At 32.8% G+C, this 14,114-nt stretch overlaps 2 protein-coding genes across 5 annotated transcripts in view; one reads left to right on the top strand and one right to left on the bottom strand.

Moving 5' to 3' along the window:
* Window positions 1-13,101, top strand: part of LOC136033046 (microspherule protein 1-like) — a 66,235-nt gene extending 53,134 nt beyond the window's left edge. For all 3 annotated transcript variants that reach the window (XM_065713622.1, XM_065713621.1, XM_065713623.1), the window contains 2 exons: window positions 4,419-4,644; window positions 12,859-13,101. In XM_065713622.1, coding sequence (XP_065569694.1) covers window positions 4,419-4,644; window positions 12,859-12,990 — 358 coding nt within the window. In that variant the 3' untranslated portion in view covers window positions 12,991-13,101. The remainder of the gene's footprint in view (window positions 1-4,418; window positions 4,645-12,858) is intronic.
* Window positions 13,102-13,687: 586 nt separating this feature from the next.
* The window catches only part of LOC136033044 (protein shisa-3 homolog), an 83,742-nt gene continuing 83,315 nt past the window's right edge, over window positions 13,688-14,114 (bottom strand). For both annotated transcript variants that reach the window (XM_065713618.1, XM_065713617.1), the window contains exon 7: window positions 13,688-13,828. In XM_065713618.1, the coding sequence (XP_065569690.1) occupies window positions 13,732-13,828 (97 nt within the window). In that variant the 3' untranslated portion in view covers window positions 13,688-13,731. The remainder of the gene's footprint in view (window positions 13,829-14,114) is intronic.

Genomic DNA, 14,114 nt, shown 5'->3' with positions numbered 1-14,114 from the left:
GCTCAGTTTTTTGTGGCTCCACTTCAATATTAAGTAATAGTTGTTCTCTTTAAGCTTTAACCACTCACGGCTTATAACTTAATGAAAAACGTTACTGCAATTTTTTATATATATAATTGAAATGTATAAAAGTAGCCATTTCTGCATTGAAAAATATGTACAAATGAAGAAGCTGGCTTTTTCTGACTCTTTGTCTTTCTGGCACACTTCACAAGGCCTTTGGCTCTTGCCATTGAAAGCCCTCACAAATTATTTAAGTACAATTTACTTGTTGGGATGAATAATGGATGGCGGTGTAACTTCATATTCAGGACTTTTAACTGTTGTTTAAGTTTGTTTATTTAGTTTTATTGTTGTAAATATCGCATGAAACTGTTTTTTAGTTTGTTATCATGCACTTTCTTGTTGCTTCAATATTATCATATTATTAGGGTATCTTCTTTCTAGATAATTTACCTTTTGCGGACGGCCTCCTTATGATAGTGTAATATTTGTAGGCATGGATATATAATGAGTCGGAGGTAATAGGCTTGAAATTCCTTGTGTATGGTTGTGACTATTGTTGATAGAAGAGCATCTTCAAGTGCGAAAGACCATGTTGTAACTGAGATGGGCCCAGGATTGCACAGAGCCTCATTTCATACTGGAGGATCCCAGGGACTTCTTGCTGTCCCGGTTCTAAGCCGGCTTAAGCACTTCGTGTCGACCTCAGAAGGTGTATTAGTCCCTCTCCATGACTGATTTGGGACCTACTGCTTTTCCTGAGGCAATAATATTTTGAATAATTTGAATACTATAAGAATTGTAACTTGGAATGCCACCATGTTAAAAAATGACCGCCGTATTGACATTTTTAGTGACAGATTCAGACGTTTTGAACTGGACTTATTAGGAGTTTCGAACACAAAACTCCTAATATCCCAGGGACAGGAAACACGAAAACAGGTTGAAATAGAATTTATTTACTCAGATAGGAAGGGTGGGGTGTATAGGTATGGAGTTGGGCTCCTGATTAATATGGAAACTGCTAAGTCTTGCTTAAATTGGGAAGGTATTAATAACAGATGGCTGGTTAATCCTTTGACGACTAAAAAGTGCAAGGTATCAGTCATAGTAGTATTTGCCCCCTGTAGAAGTGACTGATGGAAATAGTAGTGACTTCTTCTCAATTTTACTTACAGCTTCAGGAACAAATTGATAGTATCCTGAAGTACGGCATTTTTATTAGGAGACTGGAAAATCCAGGTTGTTAGAAACAGAGATATATGGTTTCCTAGCCCTGTTAAATTTTATGTAGGAATGAAAAATAATAAAGGTTATTGGAAAATCCAGGTTGTTAGAAACAGAGATATATGGTATCCTAGCCCAGGTAAATTTGATGTAAGAATGGAAAACAATAAAGGTTACAGACTGTTGTTTGAAGGTTTAACAACATACTTATAACCAATACAGTATTTGGTCATAAAATGGTCCATAAGTGAGCTTAACACTCGCATAATCGTAAGACAGCCATACCTATTGATTGTGTTATTGTAAACCAATGGCTGGATTGATACAATATACTAAGGTATATAGGAAGGCCTATCCATAAAGAGTTAAAGAGAGATGTGCTAGATATTTTGAGACTGTTTTAAGTATTTATAGAGTTACAGGGAATGATATTGAAAAAAGTGAAAAGACTTGTGAAATTTTGGAAGTGAAGAAAGATTTATTTTACAAGGGGGAACTAGTGACACTGTTAAAAGGAATTCAAAACAACTAGACCCAAGGTGCTGATAGTATGCTAATTGAGATATCTAAATACAGTGGTTGTGAAGTTAGAGATAAATTAGTGAAGGTTATGAATATAGTTTTTGATAAAGAGGAAATAACTAAAAATTTTAAGAAAACTATAATTAAGCCCTCTATAAGATAGGTGATACAGATGAGTGGGGTAATCATAAAGGTGTTAGCTTGGTTTCTCTGGGAAGTAAATTACCTAGTATAATGATACTCTTTAAACCTAAGAGATGCTATGGATATAGTTTTAAGAGTAGAATAGTGTGGTTTTAGGAGGGAAAGTGGATGTGTCGACTGAATTTTCACTCTTAAATTAATAATTGAGAAGTGCCTCAGTCATCAGACTTCCTTACTATGCAGTTTTATGCATTATGAGCGAGTGTTTGATTCAGTCGATAGAAAAGATTTACCGCAGGCATTATCCTTGTATGGTATATCAGATAAATACATTAGAAGATTAGGCTTTTTTATGAAAATAATATTACTATCGTTAAGGTGGGAAATGAGGTTATTAACGTGGTTTATCTATAACCAGGAGTTAAGTAGGGTTCCATTTTATCCCTGTTATATAAAAGAGGGATAAAATGGAACCCTACTTAACTCCTGGTTCTAGATAAAACACGTTAATAACCTCATCACATCTTTTTCAAGGATTTTGTCCGTAGGAAAACGGCAAAGGCCAAGGGAGAGTATGGAATCAAATGGAAAAGTAAAATTCACCCAGACTTGGAATATACTGATGATTTGATTTTTCTAGATGAAAATATTGGCAAAATGAATGATTTTCTAAGGTTTTGAGAGTTCAGGATGCAACAGGTTATAAAATAAATGTTAAAAAGATCAAGTTGCTTAGACTGGGAATAAGTTAAGGTCAAAAGGTGACGTTGGGTAACGAGAAGATTCATCAAATGAATAGCTTTACTTGCCTAGGTAGTATTATCAGTAAAAGTGGTGGAAACAGTGAAGATTTTAAAAGTAGAATAGCCAATACCTAGTTTTTTTTTTCACAATTGAAAAAAATCTGGGAGTAAGAAAATAAGTTTGCGACCACGATTGGAATATTAGAAGCTAAAGTGGTGGCAGTAGTCGTGTATGGTTCTGAAATGTTGGTGCTCCGAGACACGGAGAAGGAAGTGTTTGATGCTTTCCGGAGGAATTGTCATTGAATACGAAAAGTATGGTTATATCCCGCTTTCTAGGGCTTTAATGGGAGAAAGGCTGAGATGACCACGTTGTATGGATGAAGAACGACAGATCACCAAAGATTGTCCTTTTCCGTGTACAATCTAGGGCCAGATGGAAAGTAAGTCGTTTTCGAGTGGGGTGGGAGTAGGTCGTAAGGAATGATCTAAGAAAAATTGGAACTTCTTTTGAGGGTGTACATAAGGAGGCTTTGGATGGATTGGGATGGAGGAGGAGTGTGTGTCTGCTATATTGCCCTGAAGTGGTTCAGTGCCGCAGTGGGTTGTTAGTAGTCGTAATAGTAGTATATCGTTACGGTGAATCTGATAATTTTTTGCGATCTTCGGTAATCTTGCCTCACTCAGGCAAAAGCATGGGCTTTCCGCTCTTGAGAAAGGTCACCCAATTTGCAGGAGTCATAATTTACTCCGAGTGTTCAAAATTCAACCTGTGACTCACAAATTGTGACTCTCAACTCACTTTATCAGTAGCTTGGGTATGAAGGGCTACGAATGACAACATGTTGGGTATGAAGGGCTACGAATGACAACATGTCAATATTCATTAGCTCAATACTGGATCTGTTTCGCTCTTTGCTTTGTATACACTGAAGTCCACACCTAATAATACTTAAGTCTGTTTTGCTGCCTTACAAATTCCCTAGGATAATCTGCTCTAATCAGATTGACGAAAAAGAGAAGTGCGTCAATTAAGCTTGTTATAGTGCTTGTTATCTCAGCTTTGGCTCCCTTGTATCGAATAGGATTCTAATTTCCGTGAAGATATCTTCCCAAATTGAGAAGTTTTTTATTAGTGCTAGAGAAGGAATAATTATATTTTCATGGTGAAATTCGAGCTTTGATCGATTTCTATGGTTGAGAAAACTTTTTCGTTTCTCGGCTGGGGAATTTCGAGAACTAGGCTTTTTTTTAGCTCCTCCTTTTTCTGTTCGTAGATAAACCTCATGCTTGGGGAACTTCAACAAAGTTTAGAAACTCTAGCGTTATTTAACTCGGACTTATTAGCATGCCTTGCGATTATCCCTTTGCTCATGTCGAACCAAAATTTTATAGTTAAATTTGAGGAAGAATTTATTTTATATATTGAAAACTTTGCGTGTGCTGCTTTTATTCTGAATCTAAATAAACTTTATCTTTGCTCAGTGTTTTACCTTTTTGTAAGCGCTCTAATCGTTTGTTATAGTTACTTGCAGTTTTGTTGGGACAAACTGAAATTTTACTCTTTTGTTTTCACTAATTAAATGCCAGTTTCTATCATTCTACATGAAACAAACCGCCGCTATATGGCTGTAAGAAGGATAGGAATTAATTTTGCTGCTCAATTGATTCTGACTTTCATTCTCCAGTGGGGATTTATCTATCGTATGAGCTGCCTGTATTCTTATTTGTTTTGCTTCTAAGTCCATTTTTCTGACAAGCTAATATATCAAAATCTAGGTCAAAGGAAGTCACTATCGGACGGAGTACGCCCAACAGTGCAGTGGACATTGACTTATCTCGTGAAGGTCCGGCGTGGAAAATATCCCGAAGGCAAGGAGTAATCAGGCTGACGTCCCTTGGAAAATTCATTCTGGTTAATGAGGGGAAACGGCCGATGTATGTTGATGGAAAAGTCTTGCTCAGTGGTGCCAAAACAAAGCTTGTTCATAATTCTGTGATCGAGGTAGGATTTAATGAGTCTATTATTGAGGGTGATAACTTTCAATCATTCACTTGATGAGGGATTCTCTCCTCAATTCTCTTTTATAAAAAAGGGCAGAAGAAAAATAAAAAAGAAACAACGAAAGTCAGCACGAATGAAAATTCATATTTTTACAGATTATAGGTGGGACAGAGTTGTCATAGCATTAAAATAATGCTTGGAATTCTTTCAAGATTGTAATTTTTATACTTACAGCCTACTAAAAATTGCCCTCTGTTTAGGTAGTTTTGAGGGGGAAGAGCTTCACAGTATATTTTCCTGACTTATCGCTGCTTTTGAAGATTTTTATTTCGGGCTGGTAGAGGAAATTTCTTTTTCAATTGTCATTGATTGTTTGGACCTTTGTTAGAATAGTCAGTTTCAATTTATTTTTTGGTTCAATCCCTATAAAATTGGGTTTGGAAATATCTCCAAAATGAAATTTTCAAATTGAAATCTTTATTCAAAGCTCAAGCTGTAAAAGCCAAAAAGAGACTTGAAGTTTTCTTCCATTTTCCAGACGAACCTTGTGAGAACTTCGGCCTCAGAGTGGATTTTTTTTTAACATTACGGAGTGATTTTCAGTAAGATCAGTACTGTGATGAAGTAGGAGATTCCAATTTAATTTTTCGCATTTTATGGAATACACTCTACCGCTCCTTTACATTTTTTCTTTGTTCAAACTTGAATTTTCTCCATAAAAATGAGAAACGGGATGCATATTTTGTAAGAAGCAAATATATGTGGGCTCTTAAGTTAACTTGGTATTCTCCTGGTATTGCAGTGCCATGTCAAATTACAAAGCAGTGTGTCTCAGGATCAATAACTTTATTTTCAATTGAAATTCACGTTTATCTTTTTAGTATGTTTAATTTTTGCCGCTTTTTTTTATGACAGGAAGAAAGAATGGGTAAGGTACCAATCGGAAAAGCCACTGAGTGAAAACTGTTTTATCTACATGTACAGTCTTTAATAACAATAAATTGTTTGGGTTGTTTATTCAGTACGTCAAAGGCGAAAAAAGATATTATTCTCTTAACACTATATTTCCAAACATTTTTGAATTTGATTGATAAGAGGCACAAACTCCAATAAAAATCTACGTATTCTTAGAGAAAATTAAATTGACGAAATAATTTATAGGAATTATAACTATTATTAGAGTAAACTTTTAAGGAAAGCTAAAACACACTTAAATGACACTATTCTTATTTTTTAGACGGGTTATATGGAACAAGCTTATTCTTGGATTTAGTCTGAATTCTTGTCTGTACACAAAGTTGGTACTGTTTAGTTTCTCGTTATTAATGAACTGAACTACCTTTTTTCTGCGTCTGTTAGTTTTTGTTGGATATGTTATAGCAACCCTGATTCGTTTGGTTATATATGTGGCAGTTTTACCATTCCTGTTCTGTGTTCAAAGAATTCCTGTCTTTTGAAATACAGGAGTATGAGTCCGATAAAAATCATAGTTGTCCTAATGATGGGGATTTGGAAATTGTAGACAATTTTGATCATAAGGGATTTGGATTGTAAGAGTTCAATGATTTGGCGAGTATTTAGGACTGTCCGGGAAGGCGTCAGACCTGGGAAAAAGCTCTTGAAAAAGGATTTAAGGTACCTGGCTCTCGATGCAGAGGAAGTTTATTTTTAAGAGGTATATATATATATATATATATATATATATATATATATATATATATATATATATATATATATATATATATATATATATATATATATATATATATATATATATATATATATATATATATATATATATATATATATATATATATATATATATATACTAGCTGTTGGGGTGGCGCTTCGCGCCACCCCAACACCTAGTTGGTGGGGGCGCTTCCCCTATGTCCCACCTGTGAATCGACCATTCCCTGAGTCGCCATCGTCATTTATATATCCCCCTGTGCACCCCGGCGTCCCCTTTGTAGTTATGTCCCTGTGTCCCGGTGCTTTGTTGATTGCTAATCGAACATTCCTTTTGTCCCGGTCGCTTTCTCTTTGAGTGTCGTCATTTATTTAGATTGTTTCTCCTTTATTTTTCAGTTTTTTTCCTTTTTTTAGTTTTTTTTCTTTTTTAGTTCTTTTAGTTTTTACCTTTTTTAGTTTTTTTTTAGTTTTTTAGATGAAAATTTTTTTTTAGTTTTTTTCCTTTTTTTCTTTTTAGATTTTTATTGGTTTTTACCTTTTTTTTAGCTTTTTTAGTTTTTTTCGTTTTTTCTTTTTACTTTTTTTTTAGTTTATATCTTTTTTATTTTTTTTATTTTTATTCTTAATTTTATTAGTTTTCTTTTTCTCTTCTATTTTCAGTTTTTTCCTTTTTTTTTAAGTTTTTTTTTTAGTTTTTAGTTTTTTTAGTTTTTTTTCCTTTTTTTCTTTTTAGTTTTTTATTGGTTTTTACCTTTTTTTTAGCTTTTTTAGTTTTTTTCATTTTTTCTTTTTACTTTTTTTTATTTATTCTTAATTTTATTCATTTATATATCCCCCTGTGCACCCCGGCGTCCCCTTTGTAGTTATGTCCCTGTGTCCCGGTCGTCGTCATTTATACTCCCTGTGTCCCGGTGCTTTGTTGATTGCTAATCGAACATTCCTTTTGTCTCGGTCGCTTTCTCTTTGAGTGTCGTCATTTATTTAGATTGTTTCTCCTTTATTTTTCAGTTTTTTCCTTTTTTTAGTTTTTTTTCTTTTTTAGTTCTTTTAGTTTTTACCTTTTTTAGTTTTTTTTAGTTTTTTAGATGAAAATTTTTTTTAGTTTTTTTCCTTTTTTTCTTTTTAGTTTTTTATTGGTTTTTACCTTTTTTTTTAGCTTTTTTGGTTTTTTTCGTTTTTTCTTTTTACTTTTTTTTTAGTTTTTATCTTTTTTATTTTTTTTTATTTTTATTCTTAATTTTATTAGTTTTCTTTTTCTCTTCTATTTTTCAGTTTTTTCCTTTTTTTTAAGTTTTTTTTTAGTTTTTAGTTTTTTTAGTTTTTTTTCCTTTTTTTCTTTTTAGTTTTTTATTGGTTTTTACCTTTTTTTTAGCTTTTTTAGTTTTTTTCGTTTTTTTTTTTACTTTTTTTTTTAGTTTTTATCTTTTTTATTTTTTTTTTTATTTTATTCTTAATTTTATTAGTTTTCTTTTTCTCTTCTATTTTTCAGTTTTTTCTTTTTTTTAAGTTTTTTTTTTAGTTTTTAGTTTTTTTAGTTTTTTAGTTTTTTTAGTTTTTTTAGTTTTTTAGCTTTTTTATTTTTTTTATTAGTTTTTATTTTTTTTGTAGTTTTTGCCTTTTTTTAGTTTTTTCAGTTTTTTTTTTTACTTTTTAGTTTTTTACCTTTTTTGTGGATCGTCACCTGATCCACAGATCCACAGACAACTTATTTTTATATAGATAGATATATAATATCTTATATATATATATAAATAAGTTGTCTGTGTGTGGATCTGTGTGTGGATCAGGTGACGTCATGTTTGTCCGCATATGACGTCTGAATTATTTCACACTAATACAAAAGAAGAAAAAAACTAAAAAAGGTAAAAACTACAAAAAAAACTAAAAAGAAAAAAAAACTAAAAAAGCTAAAAAACTAAAAAAAACTAAAAAAAGGTAAAAATCTAATAACTAAAAAAAAACTGAAAAAAATAAAAAAAGGCAAAAACTACAAAAAAAATAAAAACTAATAAAAAAACTAAAAAAGCTAAAAAACTAAAAAAACTAAAAAAAACTAAAAAAAGGTAAAAAACTAAAAAAAACTAAAAACTAAAAAAGAAAAAAACTAAAAAAAAGGAAAAAACTGAAAAATAAAAGAGAAAAAGAAAACTAAAAAAATATGAATAAATATATATAAAAATAAGTTGTTTGTGGGTTATGTCTGTCTGTCTGTCTGTCGAGTGACGTCGTGTTTGTCCGCATATGACGTCTGAATTATTTCACACTAATACAAAAGAAGAAAAAAAACTAAAAAAGGTAAAAACTACAAAAAAAACTAAAAAGAAAAAAAACTAAAAAAGCTAAAAAACTAAAAAAAACTAAAAAAAGGTAAAAAACTAAAAACTAAAAAAAAACTGAAAAAACTAAAAAAAGGCAAAAACTAAAAAAAAACTAAAAACTAATAAAAAAACTAAAAAAGCTAAAAAACTAAAAAAACTAAAAAAACTAAAAAAAGGTAAGAAACAAAAAAAAACTAAAAACTAAAAAAGAAAAAACTAAAAAAAAGGAAAAAACTGAAAAATAAGAGAAAAAGAAAACTAAAAAAATATTAATAAATATAAAAAATATAAATGTAAATATAATATAAATTAGCAATCAACAAAGCACCGAGACACAAATGACGACCGGGACACAGGGAGTATAAATGACGACCAGGACATAAGTAAAAAAAAAAAACTAAAAAAATGGTAAAAACTACAAAAAAACTAAAAACTAATAAAAAAACTAAAAAATCTAAAAATCTAAATAAACTAAAAAAGAAAAAAAAGAAAAAAGGAAAAAAATAAAGGAGAAAAACAAAACTAAAAAACGAATGTATATACAGACCGGGACACCGGGATACAAATGACGACCGGGACACAGGGAATATAAATGACGACCGGGACACAGGGACACAACTACAATGGGGACGCCGGGGGGCACAGGGGGATATAAATGACGACCGGGACACCGGGACACAAGGAATATAAATGACGCCCGGGACACTCAAAGAGAAATCACAGACTGGAACACCGGGACACAAATGACGACCGGGACACAGGGAATATAAATGACGACCGGGACACAGGGACATAACTACAAAGGGGACGCCGGGGTGCACAGGGGGATATATAAATGACGATGGCGACTCAGGGAATGGTCGATTAGCAATCACCATCAACAAAGCTCAAGGGCAATCATTAGAATCATGAGGTATAGATCTGAATACGGATTGTTTTCCCATGGACCATTATATGTTGCATGTTCAAGAGTCGGTAAACCTGACAATCTATTTATATGCACAGACAATGGGACAGCAAAGAATGTTGTATATTCGCAAGTTTTACGTAGTTAAAAACATATATATATATATATATATATATATATATATATATATATATATATATATATATATATATATATATATATATATATATATATATATATATATATATATATATCTATCTATATTCACAGGTGGGACATAGGGACACAACTACAATGGCGCGTAACTAATATGGCGCGTAACGACTTACGCGCGCGGGGGGGCTTGGGGGGGGCGCGAAGCGCCCCCACCAACTAGGTGTTGGGGTGGCGCGAAGCGCCACCCCAACAGCTAGTATATATATATATATATATGTGTGTGTGTGTGTATTGTCATAATTTACGCAGTTTAGTGGAAGAGTTAGATATTGGCCCTGACGGCATTTCTTATGCGGAATAAGAAGTAGCAGACGCGGTGATAAAGATTAGCCCAGGAGGATCTGGTTCAAATTATCTCTGCAAAGAACCTAATGAAAATGTTTTATCTCAAATGTCTAGTAAATTTACTGAACTTAGTAATGTGTGTGTTAAGGAAGAGTCTTTGCCTAAAATTTTAAGTGGACTAAAATTGCTCCACCACCTAATGAAGGAGGTAAGCAGCTCTTAGCGCCTTTAGGCCAATTTTTTTTTTTACTGGTATTGACTAAATTAATAACAGTAAAAAATATTATTTTGGAAAGTTGAGATATTTTCGAGGAATGGTCGGTTTTTATTCATTAATCAGTTTAGCTTGAGAAGAGGTTTTTCCCCTGAGACTCTATTTATTCTTAAGAACAAACGTCATTGATGGGTCTAAAATACTATTAGCTAGTAGTTTTAATATTTTGACAGTTTTCTTACACTTCAAAGGTATTGCTTAACTATGGCTGTTAAATTTTGTACACTAGGATAAAAATTTGGAATTCGTGGAACTGCACTGAAGACTCCTTATTTTGAAGATCACATTCTTCTTTGAGTGATTGAGCATTCTACATTCTGTGGTTCAGGTTTTTTTTTGTATCCGTCATAAAATTTGAATTGAATTTGAAAAATATCTACTTAATACAGCTAATGAATCACATCTAGCGCTTAAAGATATTAGTGCAAAGATTACAACTTTTAGTAAGATTTACGACTTGAGTCAGTCTCTTTTGTTTTATGCAGATGGTACTTGTCTTATTGCTAAAACGAGAATTGAAAGTGAGTTGCAAGATGTAACCCCAGGTAGTTAACTAGTTATTGATAGGTGTGGGTGAACCACTCTAAGGCAAATGATGATAAATCAATTTGATAAGTTTTTTCATCTAATTATCTACCGTGACTTGAATGCATTTTTTCCTAGTTCAAGTTGCACTTTTTGCCTATCTGGCGTACTCAGCCTTGCAAAGTTTTTTGTGGCTTTCTTTTGGCATTTGTGCTTCGTTCTCATGTAAGCTATTTATGTATTATTTGAACTATCCTACATTCGTTGTAGGATAGTACATTCGTTTTAACAAATCTAAATTTGCGATCGTCAATTATTTATTTGTGCTACTGGTGTTGGTGCTTTTTACTTTTTATCGGATACCTTTTATTAGCGTTTTATCTGTAGGTTTAAGTCGGTGCATGAGCTACATTTGCATCTACTGAGAATTCAACTATATTGAGTAAACTAATCAACCTGGGGACACGACATTTTTTTTTTTACTCTTTGCTTGCACATATTTGGGAGTCACTTCCAAAGGATTTGACTCCAAAGATAGATAGGATAAGACTCTGTGGGCTGCTAAATTTGTCAGCCTATTTATTTTTTTCTAAATGGTGCTGAATATCTCTCTACAACAATTACTTAATTTTATTATTTTACTTTGTTAAGCTAGCTCATATTTTTCAATTGTTTGCGTATGATCTAAATATGAAATTGCCATAAGGGCAATAAACCTATTAGGTTTTAATTTTGTAATTTCCCATTTCCTTATATTCATTTATTTCTTTCTATCACTCTCTTGTTTTCATTTGCTCTTGTCCTTACCCTTAACCTTGCAATGTATGAGCAAGATATAGGTAGTGGAGGAAAAACTGCCAGTTGACAAACCTGGCTTCACCCCTAAGAAAAATTATTATTCTTATGACAGATGTTTTGCGCTTGTTGAAGTTTAGACGCTCAATAGCGAATTTGCTGGTTTGTTTAGCAATACATGTTTACAAGTAAAATCTAACAAACTTTTACATATAGAATAAGCATTTAACAAATTCCGCAATAAGCAAGTACTTTTGTTTAGTCTAATGGCCAAAACGGAAATTTAATAAAAAACGTTGAAGACGAGTATACTAACGAAGATATGAGTAAATAACTCCACTCGCAGTTTTACCTGACCCTAACTAGTTTTTGCTCCTTTTAATATGAACTGTATATTATGTTTAGAAGGCCTAGGTGTCATCTGACCATTGAATTTCTTGCACTTTGAAAGAAGATTTCGAATCTTGGATGACCGAATTTCTCTTTTGTTAATGATTCTTGTCATTCGCTTATGCTTAAACCTGTTTTGCATCAATATCAAAGAACAAAGAATGATTTTAAAAAGAGTAAAAAGAAGTAAAGGTAAAGAATACAGCATTGGACTTTACAATCCCTACTGGCGGTGCTGATCTCCGTTTCATGGCCTTTCAGACAGAAAATGTAATAGGGGTGGGGGGGAAGCCATCCTCTGCTTTCACACACCCTTCCTGTTTATCTTCCCCAGATTTCTCTAGGTACCCATTTAGAGCTGGGTTGACTCTGGCTGAGCTTACAAAGTCACACTACTGACCCTGATCCAAACCAAATAACCAGGGACACCAGGACACGAACCCCTGCCCACACGGACAAAGGATTTCAAGTCTAGCGTGCTTTTAAACAGAGTATCTAATTAAAATGAAAGGGCTTCTCTTGCCACCATTATTTTGAAACTGTTCGATACACAAGGAAGATAGGGAACGTCCCAAAAAAATACAACCTGTTTTGGTGATTGTGGAGCTAAAAAAAAAAAAATTCTAAAGCGGCATGCCGGTTTTCAGCTTCAAAACATTAAATATGTCCAGTCTTTTACACAATACCCCGTAAGTCTACAGTTTTTTGTCTCTCTAGCTATGATTTTTCGATTTTGCAGGAACAAAAGTGACGCTAATATAATATTAATAATTATAAAAGGACATAATGGACGTAATTGTTATTTCTTGTAGGTTGCCGGACTGAGTTTTGTTTTTGTAGTAAATCAGGATCTTCTGACATCTCTCCGAACTGAAGCAAAGCAGCAGAGCAACGTCCCCTCTTCCAGTAGCCAACCTTCAGCCTCAACGAGCGCCACCTTGTGAACTAAATCAAATGAGCGTAACATGTGTATATGGTGTATGCATTCCCTTTTGTATTCAGTAACAGTATTTGCATAATCAAAAATAAATCTGAAATAAAAAGTTAATATGTCATTTTTTTCTCCTTTGTTACTATGAACATATTTAGGTTGTTTTACGAGTATAGAATATATGGGAGCTTTCAAATTATATATTTGAAGAAAAATTCTTGAAATTCGACGGATTTGTGGTCAAGTTGCTCATTTTTATCAAGAAATGGAGAATGTATAACCTACTGTTTTTCTTTGATTAAAGTTTTATCGGTTGCCTAACCTTTTAATTCGTTATTCGTCAAGTGCTATGGTTCATGCATCGGCTGGATAAATGATCCTAGACGTGTGAATTTTTAAAGCATCCTTGTCAGATTGTGCTTGGCTTTTATTGTGAATAAATTTTATTTTTTACAAATGAAGGTTTCTAGTCTCAAGGCTAGGGGCTGTAAAGGCTCCCTCCTCTTTTTGCGCGCACCAGCTTGAAGCAGAGACAGTATTCAGGAATCATACCTGTCCTAGGCTTGTTATATCTCGTTGGTTCTTAAGTATAGATAGCGTCAACCCAAAATATGGATTGTGAATAGAAAAGAATGGTAAATAAAGCGGAAGTATTTAAAACGGAATGAATAGTATGCTACCCTTTAATGGTGAGTAAATTTGATAAAAAATAAAAACAATTTCGTATATTATCTATTTACAAAAAGAGAGATAATTAAAATTTAGTTGATCTTGAAGGCGGGATTGCAACACTTCGTATTGCTGGTGTTCCTCTGTCGTGAACTTCTTGATATCTTGAAAGAGACTCCTCCCTAAAATAGAAAGCCCAATTAAGTTGTACTTTGAAGAATAGGCCTTATTTTATAATCTGGTCTAGAAATGTTCTTTAAAAAGAAATAATGTGATTGAATTCGTTTGAGAATAATGAGCAATATTAATTTTCTAAAGCCAAGATTAAAAATATCTCCAGGAATTAAGGATGTGATTGAATCATCATAATTAGTCACTGTGATGCTTTCAAAAAGTCTAAATTAGTAAGCATTTGTATAGCTTAAATTTCAAAACAAACTGCATTTGCGGTTCTAAGACTTTGATAAG

The sequence above is a fragment of the Artemia franciscana genome, chromosome 11, assembly GCF_032884065.1.
Source record: "Artemia franciscana chromosome 11, ASM3288406v1, whole genome shotgun sequence".
In the NCBI taxonomy this organism is placed as follows: Eukaryota; Metazoa; Arthropoda; class Branchiopoda; order Anostraca; family Artemiidae; genus Artemia; species Artemia franciscana.
Note: the sequence above shows the minus strand (reverse complement) of the source record. Positions and strands in the feature narration are given on the sequence as shown.